This window comes from Crocodylus siamensis, chromosome 10, assembly GCF_052110815.1.
Source record: "Crocodylus siamensis isolate JL-2025a chromosome 10, ASM5211081v1, whole genome shotgun sequence".
Classification (NCBI taxonomy): Eukaryota; Metazoa; Chordata; order Crocodylia; family Crocodylidae; genus Crocodylus; species Crocodylus siamensis.
The window spans coordinates 69612618-69638194 of record NC_143404.1 but is presented as its reverse complement, the minus strand read 5'-3'; the positions used below and the strand labels follow the sequence as shown (position 1 = coordinate 69638194).

At 46.0% G+C, this 25577-nt stretch overlaps 1 protein-coding gene across 3 annotated transcripts in view; it reads right to left on the bottom strand.

Moving 5' to 3' along the window:
* The window catches only part of COL20A1 (collagen type XX alpha 1 chain), a 77535-nt gene that overhangs the window by 15955 nt on the left and 36003 nt on the right, over positions 1-25577 (bottom strand). For all 3 annotated transcript variants that reach the window (XM_090065044.1, XM_090065046.1, XM_090065045.1), the window contains 11 exons: positions 25181-25313; positions 19759-19901; positions 18749-18878; positions 18194-18250; positions 13834-13872; positions 11980-12118; positions 8977-9119; positions 8429-8538; positions 4094-4252; positions 1631-1708; positions 1312-1398 (listed from right to left, as the gene is read on the bottom strand). In XM_090065044.1, coding sequence (XP_089921170.1) covers positions 1312-1398; positions 1631-1708; positions 4094-4252; positions 8429-8538; positions 8977-9119; positions 11980-12118; positions 13834-13872; positions 18194-18250; positions 18749-18878; positions 19759-19901; positions 25181-25313 — 1218 coding nt within the window. The remainder of the gene's footprint in view (positions 1-1311; positions 1399-1630; positions 1709-4093; positions 4253-8428; positions 8539-8976; positions 9120-11979; positions 12119-13833; positions 13873-18193; positions 18251-18748; positions 18879-19758; positions 19902-25180; positions 25314-25577) is intronic.

Sequence of the window (25577 nt, the reverse complement as noted above, 5' to 3'; positions counted from 1 at the left end):
ACAGGTTCCCCAGAGAGGTGGTGGAGTCTCCATCCTTGGAGGTTTCTAAGGCCCGCTCAACAAAGCCATGGCTGGGATGATGTAGCTGGGGCTGGTCCTGTTTTGAGCAGGGGGTTGGACTAGATGTGACCTCCTGAGGATCCTTCCAACCCTCATTATCTATGAGTCTATGAATTTGCACCCCAAAGGATTTTATAAGCACTTGGTGTACCTAAAGGGTGAGAGGAAAAGCCAGAGTTGTAATATTTCCCCTCTCTACCTGTGGGTCCTGAAATCCAGAGTGTGTGGTTTATTAGTTTTTTTTGGCAATGGCTGCGAGACAGAAAGGGACAACTTTCCTCTCCCTTCAGTGCCTCAGTTACAAGCTCCTTGCATCCAAGTCCCTGTCCTTTGCACATGGCTGTGACACGCTTTGCAGGCCACCAGCAAAGCCTTAGGTGACGCAACTAGATCTAATTGTTCCTGTGAGGGCTTGTGCAGAACCAGGTTTTGTACTGGGGTCTCCTGGTGGGTTTGTGCACTTCAGAGAGAAGAGGTTTCACTAAAGCCATAAGAGGTTCCCTGTTCTGTGCATTTAAGCACAAATAAAAGGGAATAAGGTTTTTTTTGCATTTCAGGTCTTCACAAAGCTCCCTGTCTAGCTGATCTCTGTAGACAGACCAAGAGGGCAGCTGGCCTTCCTCCCCTAAGAGGATTAGCATGGTATCGGGAAACACTCTTGCTGGTCCCAGCTGCCATTACTGCCCTGCCGGATTACTGTTTGCACTTTGGCAGTGAGAGAGGAAATCAAAGCTAGGCCATGGTATGCTGCTGTATACAAGCTCCTCTGTAAGAGAGGGGGTTGGACCCCATGCCAGGAAGCCCTGAGCCACTGGGGACATACAAAATCTAAGCAACATCTTTTTGTTTCAGCTACCATCTCTCCTCCCTCCAAAGGTGGGATGCTCAGACTTCAGACTGGCATTCTGGTCTGGTCCTGTATTTGCTGGGTGTGGGAATCGCAATCACAGCAAAACATCCCTGCCCACCAAAGCTGCAGGGTCTAAAATGACTGCGTGTCCCTTCAATCAGGTCACGCAAGAAAAGGGAGAGGGGGAAAAAAAGACAAAGCCCTGCAGTGGCACATGCCATCTTTCACTGCTTATGTTCATGCTTCTTTGTGGCACTGGATTTCTTTTCCTATGCCCACCCTGTGCCTGGGCTGCTGGAAGCACCTGCCCTTTGCCCCTGGCTATGCTGTGCCCCAGAAGCATTGCACCACAGAGCTGTGCATAGTTGTTTCTGGGGACAAACATAGAAATCTGAACTTACAGGAGGCCCAGGGGGACCTGGCAGGCCTGGGACACTGGACATGCAGGTACAGGCAGGAGCCAAGGCAGGACACGTCTCTTCATCTCTCTGAAGAAAGAGAACAAGCTTGTCTTAGGGGCTGTGTGCCCAAGTGCACCTTTCCCCTGCATTCAAAGCATGTGCACACACGAGTCTCAAGCTGGTAACTACATGGCCTCAGTTTCTCAAGGGGGACATCATCACCTCCTGAGCCCCTCAAAACTCAGCATTTCCTTCTTGGTCCTACGTGATAAATTCCCCAGTTGGATGTCAGTGAGCAGAGAGGTCCTCTGTGTCTTACCAGTGCAGGGAGCTCACAACATGGGTCATCCTCTGCCCACAAAGCATTGCACACAATCTGCAAAGACTGCAGCTGGAACTGTGGAGCAAAGAGAGGGAGATGACACTCATGAGAAAAGCTGCAAAACCTACTTCTATGTAGGCACGCCTAGCTATTCCACCACCCCGCATTGCTGAAGCCGGGGGTCCCGATGAGAATACAGGTATAGAAAAAGCATGAGGCCGCACGGACATCTCGATGGTCCCTAGTACAGCAGTTGCAAACTGAATGCAGAAACTATTTTACGCTCTTAGCAAGAGCTCACACCAAATCTCGTTAAGACAACAAAGGGAAGAATAGCTCGTTCTACCTGCCACCCCGCAGAGAGAGCTAGGGGGAAAAGGCATGTCGGCTCTTGGTTGCATGCTGCGGCAGCTGACTGCAAGAGAAACCCCTATGAATTCATTCATGTATTTTGTCCCCCCCTCCACTTTACACCAATACACTCATTCAGTTGCACCTGGACCAGATGTAGCTGCACAGCGATGTAGCACTTAGCAGGAGCACCCGGGACGTCTTCGGGCCTCCGAGTCAAGAGCTGTGCAAAGCGACACGACGGGCAAGGCCCACGCCAATAGCACTGCATTCCTGATTTATTCACACTTCAATAGCAGCTCCCCAAATCCCAAAGCTCCGAGTAATTGGCTTCAGCGCCAGCCAAAATGTAAAAAAAAAAAAAAAAAAAACCCCAAAAAAACAACCTTTTCCTTTGCTGCCACTCAAGGAAATTGGTAGGAGAGCAAAAGCAGCAGGTATTCTTGGGAGATGTTCCAACTTCCCACCCCCCAATCTCCTCTTCTTCCTCTCCTTCAGCTGCCAGATCCCTCTATTTTGATTAGCACGGGGGACAAATGCCACATGAAAACTAAATAAAAAAAAAAGGAGCTGGTGCATTTTAAGACGGACTGCTTTTTTTTAATGCCATTTTCCCTGAATCAAGGCTTTTTTCTCTCATGCACTTAACGATGAGAAAGGGGACTAATGGAGGGAGTGTGACATGTAGCATATAGATATAAAATTAGCCCGGTAGATCAACTGGCATTTAAAGACGTCTCAAATGAAATAAGGCTGGATGATAACCAATAATGAGGCACTCTGTCTTCCCAAGGGCAGCTGAGCGGCCGTAGATGCGAAGCCTCACTAGGCTTGAAGGATGATGGAAGTGGAGACGGTGTGAGCTGTTCATTAGTGGCTCCTCAAATGCTCGACTTCGTTAGCTAAGCTGCTAAAGGGGAAACGAAGACGAGTGCCAGGAATTTTAACTCCCAAGAAGAGATCTGACGGGGTTGTTGCCAGTCTAAACTGCAGCATTATTTTTTTTCTGGCGTGCAAACTGAGGTCTGCTTGACTCGGTGTCCCCCCGTTTTGTTACCCGTCTGTTCCTGCACATCACAGGGAATGCTGCTGACTTGAGTCAGGTACGTTTTTCATGGTACGCTGAATGACTGCTTCTCCCTTGAGTTAGCTGAGCCTGCGTGTAGTGCCTGTGGCCAGATTGCTTATGCAGAGCTGTCTTCAGGTGTGGGAAGTTGCAACCAGCTGACCTTGTCTGGTCTGCAAATCCTTAGCTCTACAGCTGCAAGCCAAGTGGAGAAGGCGCATCGTTCAACTGCTGACCAGCCCTTTAAACAAGGGTTTAGATCAGCACAAAGCAAAGTGGTCCTATGATCTCGCAGTGGTTTTCTACTCACTTTACACTGCTGTCAGGGGCAACACAAAGTGCAAGGAAAGGGTGAATCAGATCCAGGGCACGTTTTTGTCTCTAAATGTTGCTTTTCCCCATGGGACTGAAGCTTGCCCATTCACTCCTTCCTGGGGCCCGCTGCAGGGTCCATGTGCTTACTTCCTCTCTCCCTAGCAAGCCAGGGTTTGGGGGGTTTTTGGCATTGAGCTGGTTTCTCTTTGGTTAAACTGGCAGCGAACCTCGAAAGCTGCGCACCGCTTTTCAGCCGTCCACGCACGCACCCAGCGACAAGGCTTTCTTGGGAGCAAGACCGAAGGAAACACATCCACATGTACTGCTCTCCAATCCCCATTACTGGCTGATGCTACTCCGTGGGAGTTGGCCCTCCAGTCCTGCCTCTTCTGCGTATTACGGCAGAATCAGAGTTTCCTCTGCCTCCGAAAGAGGCAATTTTCAAGCAAAAGGCCTGCTGTTTCCTTGCAGTTCAAGCACTCCACGCCATGGCTAGTCCCAAACCTCAAAGGCTGCACTTCCAGAAGGAGAAAGGAGAGAAAGCCACTGCATTAAGAAAAACTCATTAAATCTCTAAAAAAAGGAAGGGGGAGAGAACACACTGCCTGGCTTCACGGATGTGCTCTAAGGCACTCTGCACCAGAGGGATGGGAGGCCATCATCCTATCCCCATCCGGCTGAATTTGGACCCACAGATCCTCCTGAAAACGAATAAGCCTTGGACTTACGGTGGCCGACCCGCTCCTCGGTCCTCTGGTCCTTGCGAGTTTCCCCAGCATGACAAAGCCCGCAGTGGAGATGCTGCCCACTGCATTGACTGCTCTCTCCGCTATTTTCCTGCAGTCCAGGTAGAGTTTGATCTTGAAATGGCTCACAGCTATGTGCACCTGGCGAACAGGCAAGGAGAGACGTGTTGAACCTCAACTGGGGGTGGTAGGTTTTGTTAGAATAAAACAAAGGTTTCTTCAAGACTCATGTACCTGGCAGACTTCACGTACACGTCTACCGGCAGAGGCAGGTGTTTATAGTGATCCCAAAGGATCTGGGCTGGAAAGCACTAGAGCAGTGATTCTCAACTGGGGTGCCTTGATATACTCTCAGGGATGCTGCAGGGAGCTACGCAGTATTAGCACTGTTGTGTGTGCAAACATGGGTCACCAGATCAACTCAAGAGTCTTCCTACAGGAAGCTATAGTGTGAACAACTATTCTGACCTGCTGTGGTCGTTTTGGGGGGGGGGGATTGCAACAAAGGACAGCTCTCTTATTTTTCTGTTGTCAAAAAAGGAGTGACTCGAGTCTAAAAACGTAGAGAAGCACTGCAACGTAGAATTACTTCTAATAGCTGACGTATCTAAGATGCACAACCAGCGCTTCACAACTCAAGGCAGCCATTCTCTGGAGAAACCATCCCCAGGGCTGTGATGTTAAATTACTCATCATCTTCCAGAATAAATCCCATCCTGGGTCTGCCTAATGAGATTGGTACATGGTGCTGGTTTTGCGGGGTGAGGGCACTAATCCACTGAGATCCTATAGACTGAAGAGCCACTGGGGACACAGAGATGGCTTTTAGTCAATTAGAGGTGAACACCATTTTTTAAATATTGAAATGTCACCAAAAATTGGGGGACGAGATCTCAGGAACAATTTTTTTAAATAACTTTTTTTTTTTTTGAAAACCAGCTTGAAATTTTTCAATTTTGAATTAAAAAAGAAAAGTGAGAGGGGAAATTCTTCCCCTTCTTTTGACTTCATCTAGTTCTGCTCTCCCTGTCAGCCTGGTCCAGATTTTAACTGGAAACCTTACGGTGTAAGGACAGGACACCCTATTAGCAGTCCATGAGTCACGTTCTGCAGGGCCTTGGAAAACAACTTTATTGTAACACAAATTCCTCATTTCCTGCCAGACATGAGAATGCAGCGCCTCTCTTTTATATTCCCCTGGAGCTATTCTACAAGTCCAAGTTATTGTTCTGCTTGCAAAGTGATTATTAATGGCATTGATAGAGAAGTGGGATGCAAAAGAACGGTTTTCCCCTCTGCATATTTGACACAAAACAAAGCAAAACACTTAAGGAGGTGAAAAAGCATTCAGCACATTTAGGTAATAAGCAAAACAGCACGTCCAACCAGATGGAATATGACTTTAAATCCACGCTACTTGTCTCTGCTTTCAAAACACACTTAAGCCACCGACGACACTCCAGCTTGGAGTGAGACTGAAATCCATGCCTTCATTGTGATAATTATACTACAGTACAAACGTTGCATTTCTCTGTTGGCACAGCACAGCTTTGGGAGGTTTGGGCAGGCTACAAGGTCGAAAATGCCTTGCCGACCAGACTTGCAATCAGGAGTGAATCCAAGTTTAATCCAGATGCAACTTATGGGTCTGGCTGGATTTGCAGCTCTGGTTCAGTCCACAGTCGGGAAAGGATCCCAGCTATGAGGCTAGATTAGATACCCCACAGCACTGGGGTCTTTGAATCTCGGTTTAGGGTTCGGGTGTCTCACTCTTCTTGTTTTTATAAATCAATTTACTAGAGAAACCGATCTGCCCACTCTCAGCACCAAGCGCGTTAGATCTAGCAATGATATTCCACCAAAAAAAAACTTTCTAATTGTGTCAAGTCCAGTTAGCTGGAAAACTCACAGGAAGTTTAAGCACAGGAGCTTGAAACAGACTGCCTTTGACAATAATTCAGTATAGAGAGAGATGAAGTTAAGACAGGATCAAAGGCCAAAATGAACCCTGTCCTTTAGTAGACCACACTAGATTTCAGATGCTGCCACCAGCAAAGACAGGTAATATTAAAACACCACGTGGTCATAGATGCTGGAACACAGGGCAGAAGGGGATGCTTATATGCATATCAAAGTGGACTGAGAAACTATAGTGCAGACACACATTCAAATGAGCTTTTTAAGCTCTGGAAGATGTATAGTGAAACAGGACCCTGAACAGCTTATCCAGTGCCATAGGGAAAGACGTGAGACAGAACATGACTGTCCTCTTTAGAAGGCACTAGCATACGAGGGACTTCCAGACTGACACGGGAAAGCAGTCATTGAATGCATCACCATGGGACAACGGCCGTTACCTGCAGGGCATCAGCAGTCAGCCCAGGTCGAGGGGCAGAGGCCAGGAGCCCCGACAGCGTATTCTTGGCCAAAGTAACACTGCTTCATTGCTGTAATCCCGCGAACTACATCTGCTTAGTTTGGGCCTAAACTGCAGGTATTGTGCAGACCCTTCCCTTAATCAGGTTTGCTCTCTCCTGAAGGCACGGGGCTTTTCATTAGAACATGCAGGACTTGGACCGCAGCTGGGGGGAAGCCACTGTAGTGATCCTGGAGAGGAAAAAGCAATCAGGACCCATGGTAGAGATGATCTCTTTTATTAGACCAACTTGATTTTTGCAACAAAAAAAATTCTTTAATTGCAAGCTTTTGGGCACAACCACCCTTCATCAGGTGTTGGAGAAAGGATTGTAAAAGTGCTCCTGAGTAGAAATGAAAGTTCATCTTTCCTAGGAGAGTTAAAGGTGCAATAAAATCTCCTGTTTGAAACGGTTCATGTTATGCAGGTTAGGCTCAAGGAAAAGTTGGAATAGGCTGTTTGCCTGGAAGTTGTTTGTTGGTAAGCAGGATGGATTCATATTTCTCTGAGGCTAATATGCATATAAAATGAACTTTTCCAAACCGATTTTACCACCTTCAACTCTCCTATGAAACCTGAATTTTCATTTCTACCCAGGAGAACTTTTACAGTCTTTTCTCTGATGCCTGATGAAGGGCGTTTGTGCCTGAAAGCTTGCAATTAAAGAATATTTTTTGCAAAAAAAAATGAGTTGGTCTAATAAAAGATATCACCTCTACCACGAGTCCTGGTTGCTTTTTCCTCTAGACCACCCTGGCTACAACCCAGATACCTCTGGAGAGGAACGTGCTTTTCTGACCTCTTGCAGGAGACATTCAGAAACCAAACACCTGAATGAGGCAGTCGCCCGCAGAAAGCCCGAGGCTGGCGGTGCAAGGAGTTAAAGATAAGTTACTGCACTGCCCCCAGCTCTCTCCTGCACTTCTCCCTCTTTATTGCCAAATCCAATTTGTTACTGCCCTGAAAGCTTTTAAACCTCCCAACGTCACGCTCCAAGCTAACTCACTGAGCTGCTCACCATTTCTTCCACGCGCCCCTCCATGGCTCTCCACCAACAAGCCTCATTTTTTCATTTCAACCTAAGACTTCAAGGCAGTTAAGTATCTGGACCTTCAGGAGATGGCTAAATTCCCCTTGAAATCAATGTTACATTAGGAGTCAGGCACCTAGGTGCCTTTGTGGATTTGGGTTTATGTATCCAGAAAAGAAAGGACTGTTTGGTTAACACAGCTTCTCCTGTGATGCTTTTTCTCTGCACCCCTGGAGCTACCAGGCTGCAGCCAGAAGGGAAGCGTGCATTGCAATGAATAAGTCAGTTCAGAGAAACAAGTCAGGGGCAACATTAAATCAAAGTGGATGAATTGAAGGAGCACGGTAGCATTTATCACACATCCCTCAGGGAGAAAAATACATATTTTTCAGAGAGAGGTTATAACTTTACCAACACGTATATATGAAAATATATAAAATATATATATTGTACAAAACTGGCAAAATTTCATATTTAAAAAAGGGTGTGGGGGGGAAGAACACAGTTCACCATACCAAACTTATTCCACTGCTCTAGTGTTTCATGCATCTACCAGATACTATCTTTTAAATGCGAAAATTAGCCAAGTTTGTAATGTAGCAATATATTTTATATACTCGCACACGTATATTAAAACATGTAAGTAGATCAAGCTTTTTTCTTTTTTTTTTAAACTATGTGGAAAATACATATTTTTCATATGGGATGACCCAAAATGTCTTAACAGCGCAACTCCAGTAATTGTTACTGATTGATTTAGCACATGCTAATAACCACTTTTCAAAATGAATAATATATACTGGTTGCATTTTTTTTCTCAGCCTGCACTTGTGAGTTAATGAGCTAAGTCTCTCCCTCTCTTGATAAGGACCTTATGAAAGCTCCCATAGAATATCTTCTTCACTTCCTGTTGGTCAAAGATGACTTCCTGTAAATCAGTCTTGTAGTCATGATTGAAATAGGTCAAGGATTTCTTACTGGCTACAGGGGAAAATAGGACAAATAACAGCTTAGAATCAAAAGAGAATTTGATTTCACCTACAGTACGTTGCAAAAATTAATAAAGCAATACGCTTAAGCATGCTGAAATATTTCATACTTCACAATAAGAAGTTGTAAGACCAATAAAAGGAAAATAATAGTACAAGAATGCATTACAAAAGAGTGTAAAAGAAATCAGGGTTTTAGGGAGGATTTTTTTTTTTTAATTACACAGGGAGCATTTTCAAGCATTACACAGGGAGTTTTTAATTACATGGGGAAGCATTTTCAAATGTTACTCAAATGCTTCTCATCTAGGCTTGGTGCACACCACCTTTTTGCAACAAAAACTTCCAAATGACTAATGAAGGCAGGGGTGCTGCTCTTGTAAAATGCATACATATACCTGAACCTAATCTACGCCACGTGAAACCTTACAGTCAAGTATAACACCGAGGAGAGGCTGGAAGTCTTCGTCTGTTATCTGCCACACAGCAAAGGGCTCTTTAGGAGTCTCTGGCAGGAGCCGGAGGACGAAGCTGATGGTGTGCTCAGGTGGGATCCCAGGAAGGCGCGTTTCACTGGAAGGAAATAAGGAGAAGACGCTTCGGTGGTTTATGATCGTGATGCCATTGACACATGTTCACTTAAAGGAGTGATGGGATCGACCCTGTGATCCCAATCACACCTCCTGCCATGCTACATGTGTATGACAAAACATGGCATTTTAGGATCAGGAATTGGGCCCTAATCATGCCCGACTTGCCAGTACAGAGGGAGCCTGGGATTATGATCCAAGGCTCTGTTTGCACCAGCAAAGCTGCTGACAATCAGCTAATTGTCATCTGGCTCTGAGGACCCAATGGGCCGGTTCGACCCCCCAGAGCTGGCCAGCGATCGGCTGATCACTGGCTGGATCGGGATCACACCAGAGCTGGGATGGGTATGGTCCACCCAGACACACATTCATTTTAAGGAGAGAGAGAAACCAGCCACAAATGGGAGACTCCTCCCTAGCTTGCTCCCACGGCCGTATGGCTGAGGGCAAGCAAAACTCGGGGGCATCTGAACCACAAGCCGCCGGGCTTGGGCCTGCACATAGGATGTCCGCCAAATGATTTGGAAACATCTGAAACCCCAGGTGGGGTGGAGGATATTTGTTGGTAGTAGGGCCACATATGTTCTTGAATGACTCATGGGTTTGGAATTGATTTGGCTGATTTCGCTTGGAACATGAAACAATTTACTAAATAAAATAAAATAATATCATGACTGGTTTTGCTTTTTGCCATGCCATTAATTGCCTGAATGCATGGCCAGGTTACGCTTTAAGACACAGTTACCTTGTCCATTGTATCTTAAGTGTAACGTCTACCAGAGACCGGAGAGTCAGGGGGTAACCTTCCACCGGCCTGGGAGCAAAACTGAGAGGTGTGGGCTTCAGAGGCACAATGGCTTGATGTGAATCAAAGCAAGGGCCAAAGCCTCTCTTAGCACAACTCTGTTAAGACTGAAGGAATTACTCCACTAGAGTATTTCGTCCACATTTTGCATACTCCTCTTGGGTCTTGATGCTTGATTTTGAACACAGCGCTCAAGACATCACAATGGCTTTTTTCATAACGCCACAAGGAAGATCCAGGCACAGTTGTTCCCGTCAAGCTGTTACTCCTTGAGTTGGCTCAGGGTTTGCTGAAGAGGCAGCAGAGGCAGCCCTTCCTCCTTCCATATAGACCACTCTAGCAGCTTATGAAGCAACTTGGATGAGTCCTGAAAGAGTCCCACCCACCCACATCTCATCTTGCTGGGACCCTTTGACCCCAGCTGACTTTCTGCCCCAGCACAGGGGGCTGGACTTGATCTTCGAGGTCCCTTCCAGCCCTAATATCTATAAAATCTATGAATCTCCTTGTCAAGAAGAACAACTGAAGGATGCATGACATAGGAAGCTGTGAAAGACCTGGGAGCCTTAACAGAGATGCTTAAAAGTCCTCTACAAAGAAAAAAACATGACCCATATGAACATCATGCCAGCCACCTACACCCAAGGTATAAAACTTGGAGCTCAAACACAAAAACCTTGAAAATGCAAATCCAGATGTGGATTCCTGGCAGGGTCCAGCTTTCTTTCCAAGATTGCTGTTTCAAACTTATGAGAAAGCACTTCATTTATGCAAATGTCACTTAAGAGCTACAGATTAAAACTTAACGAGGTAGGTAGAATTAGCAGTCTGAAACGCATTCTTAATCTGCATGGGACACATCTGCGTGGACAGATGCACAACTCATCGTGCATCTTTTCAGCACTGACTCAGAACTAGCATCAAGTTCTTGTTTCTCTTTTCTCCGAGACATAACGTCCTTGGAAGGCTATACTCGTGTGCCTGACATCCCCCCTGCTTAAACAAAAGGATTTGCCCATGATTTTCTGACTACTTAGACCAAAGAGCCTTCTGAATCTCCTCCATTCTGTTTACTGTAAGAAGCTTTGCTTCTTTAAATAAGATTAAAATGATCCCAGTGCCACAGTAATTAGGCTTAGAAATAAAATAAGACTGAATATTAAGAGTCAAAATCTACCCTGATTTCTGTGCTATAAAATACAATTAAGGTCACAGAGGGGGCATGGAATGACAGCTTGTCTGTTACGACGTTCGGGATTTGGAAAGGAGCTCATCGAAAAGCAAGCGCAGTGAAACCGTTAGTTAATACTTCTCGTCAATAAAAATCAGCCCACTCACAGCAACCACAAAATTGCCACTTTACAATATTAATTGTCTGGCTCCAATCCAGGAACACTAGGAGAAGGGTCTAAAATATGGTCTTGTGCCAATCTTGTTTCCGGTTGGGACAGTTGCCTCCAAGTTTGATCTTTTCAGTCATGGGGTTGAGGGTTAAAGAAGCAAGTCTCCAGCCCAACAGATGAGAACTGAACAGAAGTCTCTGTTTATCATAGGCTGTCTCCAGGCAGTTAATAATACTGGACAGAAGGGCGATGGAAAGCCGGCTGCTAAGTCCCCACAGATGTACAAAATCTGAGCATGGCCTTGCATAAACTCAGTGCTCTGATCAACCCATTGCATGCAATTAAATCCTGCATGAGAGACCGCATCTTCTAACCCATTTAGAGGCCCATTTAAGGGGTTAATTTATGTGTTACCACATACACACAGCCCCCATGGAAAGAAAAACTCTCCAATACCACTTTCAATCTCCACACAATGGGCTCCTGCACTAGGCAATTGCCAATCGGGGGTTTGCAATGAATACCCGCCCTCACCCATCAATCGTCCGTCATTGCTGCTGGCCAGCGCTAACGTTTGTGCATCGCATAGCTAATGAGCAGTTGCTGCGACAGATATGGTCTGAAGTGCGTTTGCATGGGCAGCTGTACAATTCATGGAGCAACTTCCCCTGTTCACATCCACCTCTCCAAGCTACCTGGTTCTCCGGGTCAGCTGAGTATCTCTGAACAAAGTGTAAGTCCGGGAACCACTGAACACATATGGTTCCATAGCCACTCCTTTAATGGAGGCATATTCCTTCTCCACCAGTCCAAAAGCCTCCATTATATCAAATCCTGGAACAGAGAGAGGTAAATTAAGAAACATTTAGAAAGAAAAAACTTTTCTAAGTGGTCTACCTGAAAACTGACTGCTCTTTGTTACTTCCGAGGGCAAGTGCATTCGAGGAAGGGAGAGGGCTCTACGCATGAGTCAACAGCCCGACTGCATTTGGATTTGGATCCTTTACCAACATCTGCCACCAAATTGTCTCTTTGTCTTAGCAGAAAATGTGCACAGGTCTATTTTCCAGAGGCGAGTGACTGAAGAGCAGACAGTTTCCAAGATGGATTTGCAAAAGAGACCAAAACCCACGGATCCCACGCAGACAATTGCAAATTTTCTCTCTTGGGAGCAGAGGGAGAAGAGCACATGCACTTCTGGCCCTCAATATCTCTTGCTAAAAGTCTGGAGCTGGGAACAAAACATTTATCGGCAAGGTGAGTTAGATGTAATGCAGCCCCTTCGCAGCATCGGATAAAATAAGCCCTCTGCTTACAAAACTTAAGCTATACATTTGTGATTTAGTTGGTCTATAAAGGTGCAAATCTGCCTTGCTCTATACCCTTGGAATTATGTTTTTTTCAAAGCTCCAAAATGAAAAAGTGTGTGTGTGTGTGTGTGCGCGTGTACACATACACACACACACACAAGTCTCTTTGAAAAAAGAGGGTTTTAATACATTCAAGTTTTTCAACTTGATGCAATATATAATCATCAAAGAAGTGGAATCAGTCCAGTAATTGCTTGGGGGGGGGGAGGTGGGAAGATCATTATCTTTTGCTCTGAAATTTGTCCTTGCATAGGCGAGAACCATAAAAGTTGGAAAATAATTTTAAAAATTAAGTATTTCTATTTCTCTCCCTATTCTTCAAGCACTACACAGAGGTGACCGGTTTCAGGCAGTCTACAAAGATTCTCCCCTGACATCTTTGACATCTCATCTGCGGTTTCACATAGCTTCATCTCTCTTCCCGATCCGTCATTACAGCTCTCTGAGTCACTTTCTCATTTCAGATTTTAATATGCTCAGGCCTTGCAATTGCAATTCTTTTTTTAGTTTATCTGAACTTACAGCAGGCTGGGCTGAAGGGGGCATGTAGTGGGGGGAGAAGGAGAGAACTAATTCATTATAAATAGGAAAAGGAGCAAGTTCCTGCCTCGTTCCTCACTTATGATTTACTGCACCTCAGTTCTGGCTGCTGTTCTGGCTTAGGGCTGCTGGGGGATGCACTTTTATGATGCAGGATTAAAGAGTTCATCTGGTGAGCCTGATCCGCCTCAGAGTCACCTACCTCTGAATCCTGGAATTACCAACCCCATTAAAATGTGCATCAGAGACAATAATATAATGTTTATATGTGAAATGTAAGTTGCAGTGATGACCACATTATCCATTGGATCTGCCAGCCCAGAGATGATGCTAAGACAAAGGGCCTCAATGGTGCCGGGTGTTTGCTAATGTTTGCCCCGAAGTTTATGGCTTGGTTATTTTGGTTTCTCCATGGAGAGACTGAGCTGCTTTACAGATTAAAGGGGGACAGAGGTACTGATGTGGCTTTCTTTACTGTTGCATCTGAAAACCTGACAGTGGTTAACATGCATATTCTTACCGCACCCCTGTACTCCCCACAGTGCTACTCAACAGCAAGGCTTGTTAGTGAATAGACAGGATCAGTCTGTTTTCACATTCATGGCCGAACACAACTGAGGCTTAAAACTCCTAAGATACCTTGTAGAGATCCTTTGACAGAGTTGAGAGTGGGGCAAGCTGCAAAAAGAAAAAAAAACACACACACAAGGGAAGGGGGGAGGAAGCTGATGAGAACCCAAGCAAGACAAACACGGTATATGAAGGAAGCAGAGGAATGAAAAGCCCAGGAAAACACTATATCATGAAATATATATTGTTAGATTTATCAGTACATTTTGGTCAATTCCTCCAAGCCAAGCCCAGTCTGAGGGTACACTGAGGATTACATTTATCAGTGAGCCAATAGTCATGGATTCTTCAAAGGCTTGAGGACATATCCCTTAGGCTAAGTACAGACAGTCAAAAAGCCTGAGATTGAATCAATTCAGTCTTTGCAGGTTAGTCTAAGCTATGTAGACTGAACCGATAAGCAAGTGAACAGACATTCACGTTTGATTCTGGAAATGCAGCCACATGCCTGCAGTGGCCCGGGCCAAAAGCTGGGGGGTGCTAGAGCACACCTCCTTGCTGGGCTGGAGCAGACAGCTTGGACCAATGCTAGCCCACCCCCCCTGCAAGGAGGGTGGTTGCAGGGGAGGTGCAAAGCATCCTGGGATGCTGGGGGACTGTGAGTTAACTTGAATCTGGAGGGGATCTGGGACAGAAGTCCAATAAACCAATTTAAATCAGTGAAGTCTGATATTAAATCCATCCAGATTTATCTGAAACCAGTTTGGGCCATTCTGAAAGTGGTTTATGGGCACTGAACTTCTGTTGTGTTACAAATTTGAACCAGTTTCCAATCACTTATACCAGTTTATGCATAATTTCTGTCCTGAGCCCTACAGATTTCTCACTCGTCCATGAAAAATCAGGTCAGCAAAAAGAAACGGTATATTCTCATAGCCAATCTGCACATGCAGAAGATAGTGATATGCAAGGTTTTACATGGGTCAACCATGAAATTATTTCCCCCTCTCATCATCAGGCTTCATTATACCTTTTTATTTTGAACTAATCAATCTAGTACCGCTGGTCCATTACAATCTTAAATGCGGTCATAATTTGCTCATCCTGGAGGTAATTCTGGTCAGCCACAATCTAGATGTCAAACCTGTTTGAAGGAATGCAACTGTCTGCCCATTTTTGTACCCCGAACTCTGATTCCACCTTCGCAAACATATCTCCCCTCATCTTTATAAGATGGTAATTCATGCTGAGATTCTCCAAGCTATGGAGACAAGCAGCTGTGCATGCATTTACAGGCAAAAGTGCATGTGTATTCCCAAAGGGAAAAACTCTGCACACATATCGTGCACCTCTGTACATCTAGGCTGATGCATATTCTTTCATTGTTATAGACACTCGGTAATTAAACTTGGAAACTTGCACATCTTTGGCAAACCTCTGCAGTTCACCTTTATAGGGAATCCCCTGCTAAATTCTAGAACATCCCTGAAGCTGCATGTGTGAAATGCAGCTCATACAAATTGAGGACAAAAGACTGGGATCAAAGGCTCTTTGGTGAAGAGCTTGAGTTATAAATGGTTTGGGTAAAGGAGTGTTTTAAGAATCAGTGCGCGAGTGCTCCTTTCAATTATTTGTTGCTGTTTAAATCCCTGGCCATAGCTGCCAGATGGAGCTGGGACAAGGAGAATGTTTGATGCAAAAAAAAAAAAAAAAAATCAGTGCTGTCCCTGAAAATCAAGGACACTTGAGAAGATGGACTATTTAATAAATGGCTTTTTAGGTCAGTATTTTAACGCAGTTTAGCTGCTCATTATATTAAGGCTTCATTAAAAACATTCTGTTGCTGTTATTACATCCTAGGGCATTTGACAGCTCTACCAGACCGGCAGGGCTTCCAGTCTTCAGTACCTGACTTCTGTTAACAATGTAAGAAATGGTGGGGGAGAAAAGGTCCTTCCCTTCTCCTCCACTTCACAAGCATAGGGGCATTTTAAAAGCCCAGTTACACTGCATTTATTTCCACCCTTTCCCATCCACCGCTTTGTGTCACAGGCGGATAGTGCCATGGTGTTCCTGGGTAGGACACGAACTCGGTAGCTCTGGTACTGGCAGCTGCAGGGAATGCAGAATCTAAGCCTGGGACCGTTTTCCATGCTTATTTTCACCTACATTGGTGTAGGCTCATGGAAATGCCAGCTTTGCCTTCTTGGGAGATTCCCATTGAATCAAGACTAAAAGCAATAGGGGAGCCACAGAAAGCTGCTAGGATCCCAACCAAATCGGCCCCATCCCTGGATGATCTACACGGCTCACCCCTCGGCAGGTCTTCGGCCACCACCTCTCTATCAGGACGGCATCATTCAGCTCTTCCACTCAGACTTGGAGCTGGGTGGTAGGTCCTATGTACCAACTGTGGTTTTCTCAATAAATCTATTACTACACCCTGCAGTTCTGTTTGCTTTGAGGCCACTGCAGCAGTAAGTAGCAAATACACAGCTTTCTTCGTCTATCACTTATTGAGAACCAAAGCATGTCAGAGGACGCCTAAAACAATTTCGACAGGTTATATGCCTGCTGTCTTAGCAGGTGTTTAACCATTTTCCATCTGAACTCCATAGGAGGACTAACTCCTTCGATCCACTCCATGCTTATGGACCCTCCCTGGCCAAACCTTCACCACTCACCTCTGCTTTGCAAGAACCTGCGTGCTGTTTTATAGCCCTCTAATCTGCCAGCTCCCAGATGGAGCAAGACACAGCTTGGATACAACATCTCCCAAGCCAACACGTAGTATTTAACCCAGTGCATAATTGTGGACTTCATTGCCACAGGATGTGGCGAAGGCAGATAGCACAGCTAGGTTCAGAAAGGGACCCGATACATTCACAGATGATACATCTATCTATTGATGGGTATTGAAAAGAAAGGTTGGAGATGCTTCCTACAGCATCTCTAAACCAATAATGGTGGATGCCAAGGATAGTGAATAGGGTTAGATCACTCTAAAGATACCCAGTTCAATGACCTCTCATAACATCCATTCCTGCTACAGTTGGAGACAGCATACTGGGCTGGATGGACCGCTGGTCTGTCCCAGTATGGAACTTACTATATTCTTATGTTTCTAACCATTTGGCCCCTGGTCTTTTAGGTAGTTACCACAACTACAAGAGCCTCAGCAAGGACATCAACCCAGGCCAATGCTCCAGGATGAGAGGCAAGAACTCAAAGTTGCAGTATTTTGGGTCTGGGATGTAGAGCAGACCATGAGTGTTTCCAAACACGATTGCCAGCTGCCATATAGGAGTGATGCAGGGTACCCAACAGTGACAAACATTTTAAGCCAAGTGGGGGAAAAATCACCATTTTCTAAACTGGCTACAGTGGGGCATCTGGTCGCTATCCTTTCATGTGTGAGAGCTTGGGTGAGCTCACGAGTCCTTGCGATCCTTTTCTCCTTGTTCTTCCTACAGCTTCTCTTGAATTCAAGCCTGCCGGTGTACAACAAGCATCCTCCAACCTCAAATTGTGTCTCCCAATAGCTAGGTTAGCTACCAATATTCTCAGATTCTTATAGAGCAACTCTTACAGCACTTGCAAAGTTATTACATGTCAGCTGGACTTCTGTCACAGGCACAACTTGAAGACCCTATAGGATTTATTATCTTTTCTTTGGCTTTTTGAACCCCATCGGAAAGATGGTTCGCTATTAAATTCCACAGAGTGACTCATAAACCTTATGGGCTGTTATTTTCCATTTTAACTTCCACAGGACATTTGCATTACGGTCTAAGTATGCAAATCAATATGCAATTTAACAATAAGCCACTTGACAATTTAGGCTGATGTGTTCTTTTGTTTGCTACAAACGATGATTTTCTCAGTTAATCTGCTTCCCCCCTAGATTTTCCCTAATAAGTATTAAAGCTGAAGTTCTATTAGCAGCATTTCAAATGGAGAGTTACATACGCTGTTTCCACAGTATCTGTATTCTATAATTTGCTTTATAACAGCTTTTTTTATAGCCCTGCCTGTACAACATTTGTTCTTAATTCACTGGATAACATGCTTTACATCATGTAGCTTGCAAATGTAGCTGCATACACTCGTTAAATTTAATAACACGTTTTATTTGGGGCTTTAATTTAAAGTATTTCTGACATACATTTGTTGCTCTATTTTAGCAGAGTACATATGAACATGAACCTTTAAAGTATTGCCAGGAGCTCACTTTAAGGGACTCTAAGCCTGATGGTTTTACATGTGTTTTGCTTCTTGCTGGACAGATTCATGTCCCCTGTACCGCTTGCGACCAGGGGAGAAATAACATATATCCCCCATCCTGCTTAAAATAATATGACCCAGACGCTGCACTTTTACTACTACAAGAGGATGTTTGGGAACTTCACTTTGAGCAAGGCTGACTTACCCTCCATTCTGAAGGGAAGAAATCCTCGTGTTGAAGGGAATTTAGTCAATGCAGAAGCTGGGGGGAAAAAACCATGTATTCATGAGTCCTGCTTCTGGAACTGGGATATTTGGCTCTCTATTCTTCAAGGTCAATGAGCCTTCCCTGTGCCCTTTCCAAAGGCAGTCATGTCTCAAAAACACCATGTTAGTTGGGCATATTGTTTGAGCGGCACCTTGTTCCAGGCCAAACACCTTTAGGCTTCCCCTTGCTCACCTTTTCAAAGAGGTTAATATTTGCAAAAAGGCAGAGGGGACATAAGTCCCTTTGGGTACATAATTTTTAACCCTCAATATTCTTTGGCCTAGCTTCAGTGTCTGAAGGACTGAGTGTGGTCACACATACAAAATCCTGGCACTTCTCACGGCCTGGCCCTGCCATATAACAGTTAACATTGCTTTCCCCAGGCTTTTAGCCTTCTCGTCTAATGGGGACAATGATTGTACCACGCAGTGGGGATCTATGGATAAAAGGAAAGATGCATATGGCATAATGAGTGACTGCCCAGTTGCTTACCAGTTTGGCCAGTAGTGGATACGGTGTCGCTCTCTCCTGTGTTGTGGATGGCAGAAACCATCACCTTGTATGCCGTGCTGGGGAGCAGAGACTGAAGGGTCACACCGCTACTTCTACCAGAAGCTATTATCTACAGTGGGGAGGAGACGAATGGATTATGCTCAAGCAAAATTCTCGTTTAGGCTTTTATTCCAACGCAGATACAACACAAAGCATGCGAGCTATCCAGGACTATAGAAAAACCCTACGTCTCCCATCCTTAGTATCCTGCTGAATCCACTTTGGATTCACTTCAGGTCATCGGAGCAGATTCTCAACAGTGCAAAGGGCTGTTATGTGTCCGATTTCCACCGAAAGGGAGAAGAAAGAGAACTGGCTTCATTTTCCTATGGAAGCTAGAGACCGGAGGAAGGGCAGTCATCAAGGCTGATCAAGATGCGGAGTGGTTCTTCATAGGGCAGGTTCTGTCCAGAGGACTTTAAAACTTCCTTATGACCCTGCAGTCTCTCTGCATCCAAGCGGAGAACCTAAGCATTAAAGAAAAATGCTCAACCCCTCTAGGTCACAGGGGTAGGACTTTTGTCCTTAATTCTCCATCGCTCCAGTCTAGGGAGGAAAGGGGATGCTCGGAAGAGAGATTTTGAGATGAATTCTACTGATGTCTTGTATAGAAAACCCCAAAAGGAGCCTAAAAGGCTTTGGATCAGACACAACTGGAGAACCTCTTCCTAGTCAGTCAGACAGAGGAAGTGGGATCACTTCTGAGCATCAAATTCCTTGCAGTAACGGAGTTTCTGAGCAGCAGAGACTCCCTACGCCTAAGGACGGGCGACTCCACTGAAAGTTTGCCAAGAACTTTTTTCCAACTACTCAGCCGGTCTAATTAAAGAGATCGCATCTGCTCATAAAACCTCTCCTGCCTATGTCCTTAGACCAACACGGCTACAACCCAAAAACTCTGGCCTTAATGGAGTTACATCTGGCACGAAGCCGACTTCCAAAGCACTTACTGTTTCCCGAGCGCTGTCGTCAGATTTGGGGGCATAGGTCACTCTGTAGTGCTGGATGCGGCCGTCTGGGGGTGTCCAATGGATCTGCAGGCTGCTGGTGGTCTCCGAATCGATGAACAGGTTGGTGGGTGGATTCCTGGAACCTGCAGCAGGAACAAAGACGAGGGATCCTCACTGTCCGGATCATTGGTACTTGCTTCCCTGCTCTTTTGCTATAATAAGCAGAGGTGTATCTGGAGATGGAGATATTGTAGAGACTGGGGGGAGGAGAGAGCAGATATTAGAGAAGAGGACATTGCCTGGGAGTTTAGACAAGCCTCAGCAGAGAAGGAAGAGAAACCTGGGGGCTGAAAGAAACACTTTGGAAAGGAGAAGGGAATTCTTGGAGCATAAAAAAATATATTCGTGTATCCCCTCCTTTCCCAACATGTGTTTTGGATCAGGAATATCATGGAGGATAGACCAAGCAGTGCATGATCTGATGAAGCTAGTCCTCCCTCATGCCACCCCCATCCTGTGCATCTCACAAAGTCACTTCATACTGCTGAGCTTGTTCTCAGTGAGAGTCTTCCAGTGGCAAAGGCAGGGAGTTAATGACTTATGGCATCAGCACCAGTCCTGGTGGGCAGGGTAACTGTGAAGCCCCTAGTTTCTGGACAAGCCCCTAGTTTCTGGACTGGGAGAGATAATGACGATAATAATTAAGACTTGCATCGTAGTGGACATGCTGCAAGTGTGGGGTTAACATAGATGGTAGGGCTGCATGGTACAAGGCAACACAGTGCACAAGGCTTGAGGAAGAAACAGGGGGTCACCCACATTTTACCAAAGGGTTACTTGCCCTACACACAGAGACAGGGCCTCGTCTTCAAACCCAGGAAGGGAAGAGAGTTGTACTAAGAAGGGAAAGGGAATCTAAGAGAGACTAAAAATTGGCAGCTCAGCCCAGAGGAGAACCAAGGACAGGGCTGCTTCCAGGGCACGAGATCTCTCCTCTCCAGCTTCATCTGCAGCATAAAAATCCCACTTTCTGGCCATGCGACCTTAATACATGCTTTGCATGAACTGGAAGCTCATTTGCATTCTCATTGATTCCCTTTCCACTTTCTGGGTCAGATAAGCTTGGTGGTGCTGAAACCAAATGAAAAATTATTGACTGAGCATCAAAGCTGTTGCTCCACGCCATCCCCAGGTGAGGCAGGCAAAGAGAAACTGAAGCCTGTTTGCTCCATGACGGGGGGTGGGGACAGCCTGCCTGAGCCCAGATCAGGTGCCCATTTCACAAGCAAATAGAAAACAAAACAAAGGGGCGGGGGACCCCCAAATAAACCAAACATAAAAAAACCCAAAAGCAAGCAACCAACCCTGCTCATCTTTGTTCATAAGATTAAAAATTTCCAGCAGAATCCCAACAATATGTGCCCCATGCTTTCCTTATTGCAAGTTCATCCAGCAGGAGTAGAGATCTCATATGGGGAAAAAGAGCCTTGTCCACACACCAGTGCTCCCTGCAAGAGCTGCCCTGGGGTAAGATCAAGGGTGAAAACAATCCATGCATGCAAACCAGCGTGTGGCAGCATGCTCTTCCAGTTGCACTATCCCCTAGGGCAGCCACATATTAGCCCTACGCCCCAGATGCCGTTCCAATCCCCTTCCCCATCCGATCGCTGCTCTGCTTTCTGCTCCCTGCCTTGCACTCCCTGCCCCGTTTGCTGCTCGGCTTTCTGCACCTGCATCATGCACAGAGGCTACCCGTGCTGGAGGTTGGCCACCTCTGCCCTACAATGCGCATCTACCATGCAGTGCTGGGCAGAGATACCCAAAGTACCTCTGAAAGGTTTGCTCAGGCTCTGGAAGCTGTTTGCTTGCATCAGTGCAGGAGTCTGCACAAGCTACTACTGAGCTCTGCTGAGATGCAGGGTCGATTAGCCCAGGTGGCCTGTCACCCAAGGGTCCGGCTGTCTCTTCACAGCACTGCATTGCAGCATGCAGGATACCTCCAACTACACCCTGGCCCGTCCTGAATCTCTCCCAGGTTTATGGGCTGTGTTGACCACGACGTTCAACTAAGATGAACCCCAGATTCCCCTTAGTCTTGCAACCTTAAGAGACTGGCTGAGTTTTTCCAAGAAGAGGCTGTTTGAAAGCTCCCAGGGGCCGGCAGAGGTTGACAGCATGGATCTCATAAAGAAGGGAAAGGTCACATTCCCAGGTTGCCCAGGAGGAAACCAATACTTCCAGCACAGCGGTGCCATCTGCACCAGCATCCTGTGCTGCCCCAAAACTTCCCCCAAGCTTTCCTCCTCCACAGCAGGGCCGCCGGCTGCCTGACTCCTCAGGCTAATCGTAAAACCCACACGTCCTCAGATAACAGCGAAGCCCCAGAGACCTCTCCGTGCTAAGTAGCACCGCTGCCCATTTCAAACGTCCTCTCCTAGGTTCATCCAATCCATCACTATTATGTGCACAGTGTATACCCTGGCTGAGAAATAGCCTGGCTTCTTCCCAACATCTCTGCTCCTCACCATAAGTCATCTTCACCTTCTTTACCAACCATCAGCTTGCTATTTCTATCCAGGCTCTGCTCCTGGGAATCTCAGCTGCTTTGATCTGTATTCAGTTCCCAACCCATATAATTTACCCTGGCAGTGATGGAAACCTGGACAGTTGAAGTAGAGCCCTATGTTTGGAAAAATTAGCCCTGTGGTCTTGGGGCTTCACTGGGAGGCTGGAAAGATGTATGGAAACCCCATCAAGAGCAGCAGGGAATAATGTGGGGGTGCTGCATCCTTGGTGAGGGTCCTAAGCATTGGGCTATGGGGCAAGACGGGGTCTCCAGCTGTGTTTTGTGGCTCTATCCTCAAAGATAATCCCCCTCTTTCCCCAGAGGGGATATTCAGTGAAATCAAGTGCGATGTCCACATCATTCCCAGCAGCTGAAATCACACTTTCCAACAATTTACTGAAAAAAATCCCAGCCCAACTCAACAGCAGAGGGCAATGCTGAGTAGTGGGTGATTTAGGATCCTGCTTCTCATAACCAGCTTTCCCTGAACACAATCCATGTCCCCCTGGACTGAGCGTTGAGCTGGGATGTGGTCCTAATTAAGATGAACTTAGTGCTCTTACCTTATCCCTTAGGAAGGAATATAGGTTCACTTCACAAAACCAGCACACCGAGGCAGGTATTTCACTGATTCGATTTTTTCCAAGGGGAGGATATTCAAGGGAGAAGCAGAGCTTGAGGGGAGCTTGTGTTACTGATGTTCCCCATTGTGTTTTCCTTCAATGACTTCCCTTAAACCCTTAAAGTACTTAAGTACTTAAAGTGGTTTTTTGCAAGGTTCTCCATACAACACCATTTTAAAAAGTAAAAAAAAAAAGCCTTCGTGGCTGAAACTCTTCCATGTTAAAGGGGTGCTGACAAGAAAGGGAAAACTAAAACCAGCAATGGAGTCCCCTTCCATCCCCCACATCCACTGCATTTTGCACTTTGCTCTGGCACCAGGCACTAGTTTGCAGAGATGAAATGCAGCAGAGGGCTTGCAAACTGTCTGAATTGCTGGTGCTTTCTCAGGTCTGGGACAGACATTGCGTAAACTGGTTCGACCCAAATCAGTTAAGTCTGATACTACATTCAACCAGGTGCATCTCAAACTGGTTTCAGCCATGTTCATATTGGCTTATGTGCATTGAACATCTGTTCTGTTACAGGTTTAAACCAGCTTCTGATCACTTAAACCATGTTGTGTGTCATGTCTGTCCCTAGCTTCAGCCTCCAGACTTGGGTTATAAAAGTGGAGCAGAACCAAAGAAGCTTTTCCTGGTTCAGTCTGAAACCCAAAACCTGTGTCTGCCTTGCCTAGCACTTTCTTCACCAGGACACCCACGGCCTGAGCCATTTTCCAGCCAGTGGGACCACAGGCCTCTTCAGCAAGGAATAGGGAATACAGGCTCAGCAACGTCCTCAGCCTGTCATTGAAGCCCGATACCAGTAGTTGCAACACAGACCATTCGCAGTGATCTGTATGATGTGGATCTGCTCTGTTATTTTATTCCTCAGACTTCAAAACATACCCAGCTGTTTGATGAAGCCTCTAACTAGCTGCAATTGTCCCTTTGTCTTATAGACCACTATGGTGCACTGCATCTGTTGCATTGATTCCCATTTTTGCTGTGCAGCACTGTAAGGCCCAGCTAGGGCAGGTTTCTGCCAGAACATGTTGCTATTATTTTTATTATTCATTATTAATAAAACCAGGGCTTTCGATTCCAAGACAGCCATTTACTCTGATCTTCATCAACTCAGAAAACACACTACGGCAGCTAAACAAGTTTACTCTGCAAATAAAGTTGAGAACTAAGGCGGCAGTGGAACAGGAGATGGAGGAGACTGCGGATATTAAATGAATCGTGTTCCTTTCACTGCCAGCAAAGCCATTAGGTGGGGAGTATTAATTAGGAGAACCTTTGGGAATGCCGGTTTTTTTAACCTCCATGCAAAGCGAGATTTAGCTTCTTCCTCCAAGCAGCATTTGACTGCAGGGTTCGTTCTCATTTACGTAAGTGCCCCCAGTGCAGAGTGACTCAGCAATTAGGCACCCACCGGATTTTGCACCTTCCTTAATAGACAGCAATTTATAAGCAAGCAACGTGCATTAAGCAACTTTGACACGGCAAATTAAACACCCCGTGGTAAGTCGGGACAATCTGCTCCAATACGTGGTGTATTCTCTTATAGGGGTGGGGAGAAGGGAACAGAAAAAAGGACTGTGCTCTGCTTCAAGGGTACCAAATGCAATCGGCTTTCTTGCACAAGCTGCAAATGTGCAATGTCCCATCATCTGCAGCGGCAGGAGCCCACTTCAGTGGAAGGTAGGAAGCAGGCGGGGACTTGATGTGCAGTGGCACTTCCGTGGGAAACACAACGTCACTGGCTTCTCGCTCCGGTGGTACATCCAGCTAAAGAGCGCTGTTGTAGATCTACAGTGAAGTCTGTTAAGCCCCTGGGTGCCTGACCCCTGGATGGGCTATAATGTTTCCTTCCTGATTGTTTCATCAGCTTTCGAAAAGCCAGAGCCCTCATTACTGAGGAATAGTCCAATCACTCTGGGGGTTCATCTGTTGCTGGGTCTGATAAGAAAGGCATAATAATAATGTCGCCATTTCTCTTACCAGATACTGGAACGCATGCAATGTACCCAGCTTGCACCATCTTCAGAAGGGACTGGCTTTCAGAGAGGAGATGCTCGGGACCCAAAAGGCGGACATTCAAAATCAGCGATCCCTTTGAGAATCACAAACCCAAGGCTGCACATGCAGCAACGGTCACACCCGAGTGACCGACTCGCAACTAGTTTCAAGACATCTCATGGCCAGTTCCCTCCCCTATAACCACAGGACCCGTGCACTCATCACTCACTGGTCCTGTGCTGAACAGAGACTGTGTCGCTTCGTGCGCCATCCTTGTAATACGCCCACATCGATATCTGGTATTCTGTGTTCTTCTTCAGCCCTGGCAAAACAGCATTGGCCACGTTGCCAGCAACAGAGAGCTGTAATATGAAAGAGAAAGGTCTGTAAGTGGAGGTCCCAGGCAAGGGCAACAAGCAAAAAATGAAACAGCAAAGGCTGAAGTCCCTTCATGGCAAGGGAAGCTCTTCTCTGGAGAGTCTCACTTTCTACAAAGAAGGTGACCTCCCGCAATAGCTTGCCCCACGGCCTCTCTGGGTAAGGAACCGAGCGTCTGCAGACATATGAAGACATGAGACGTTTCACCTGCAATCAAGGCTCTTCATTGTGATGTTCCTGCAGGTGCT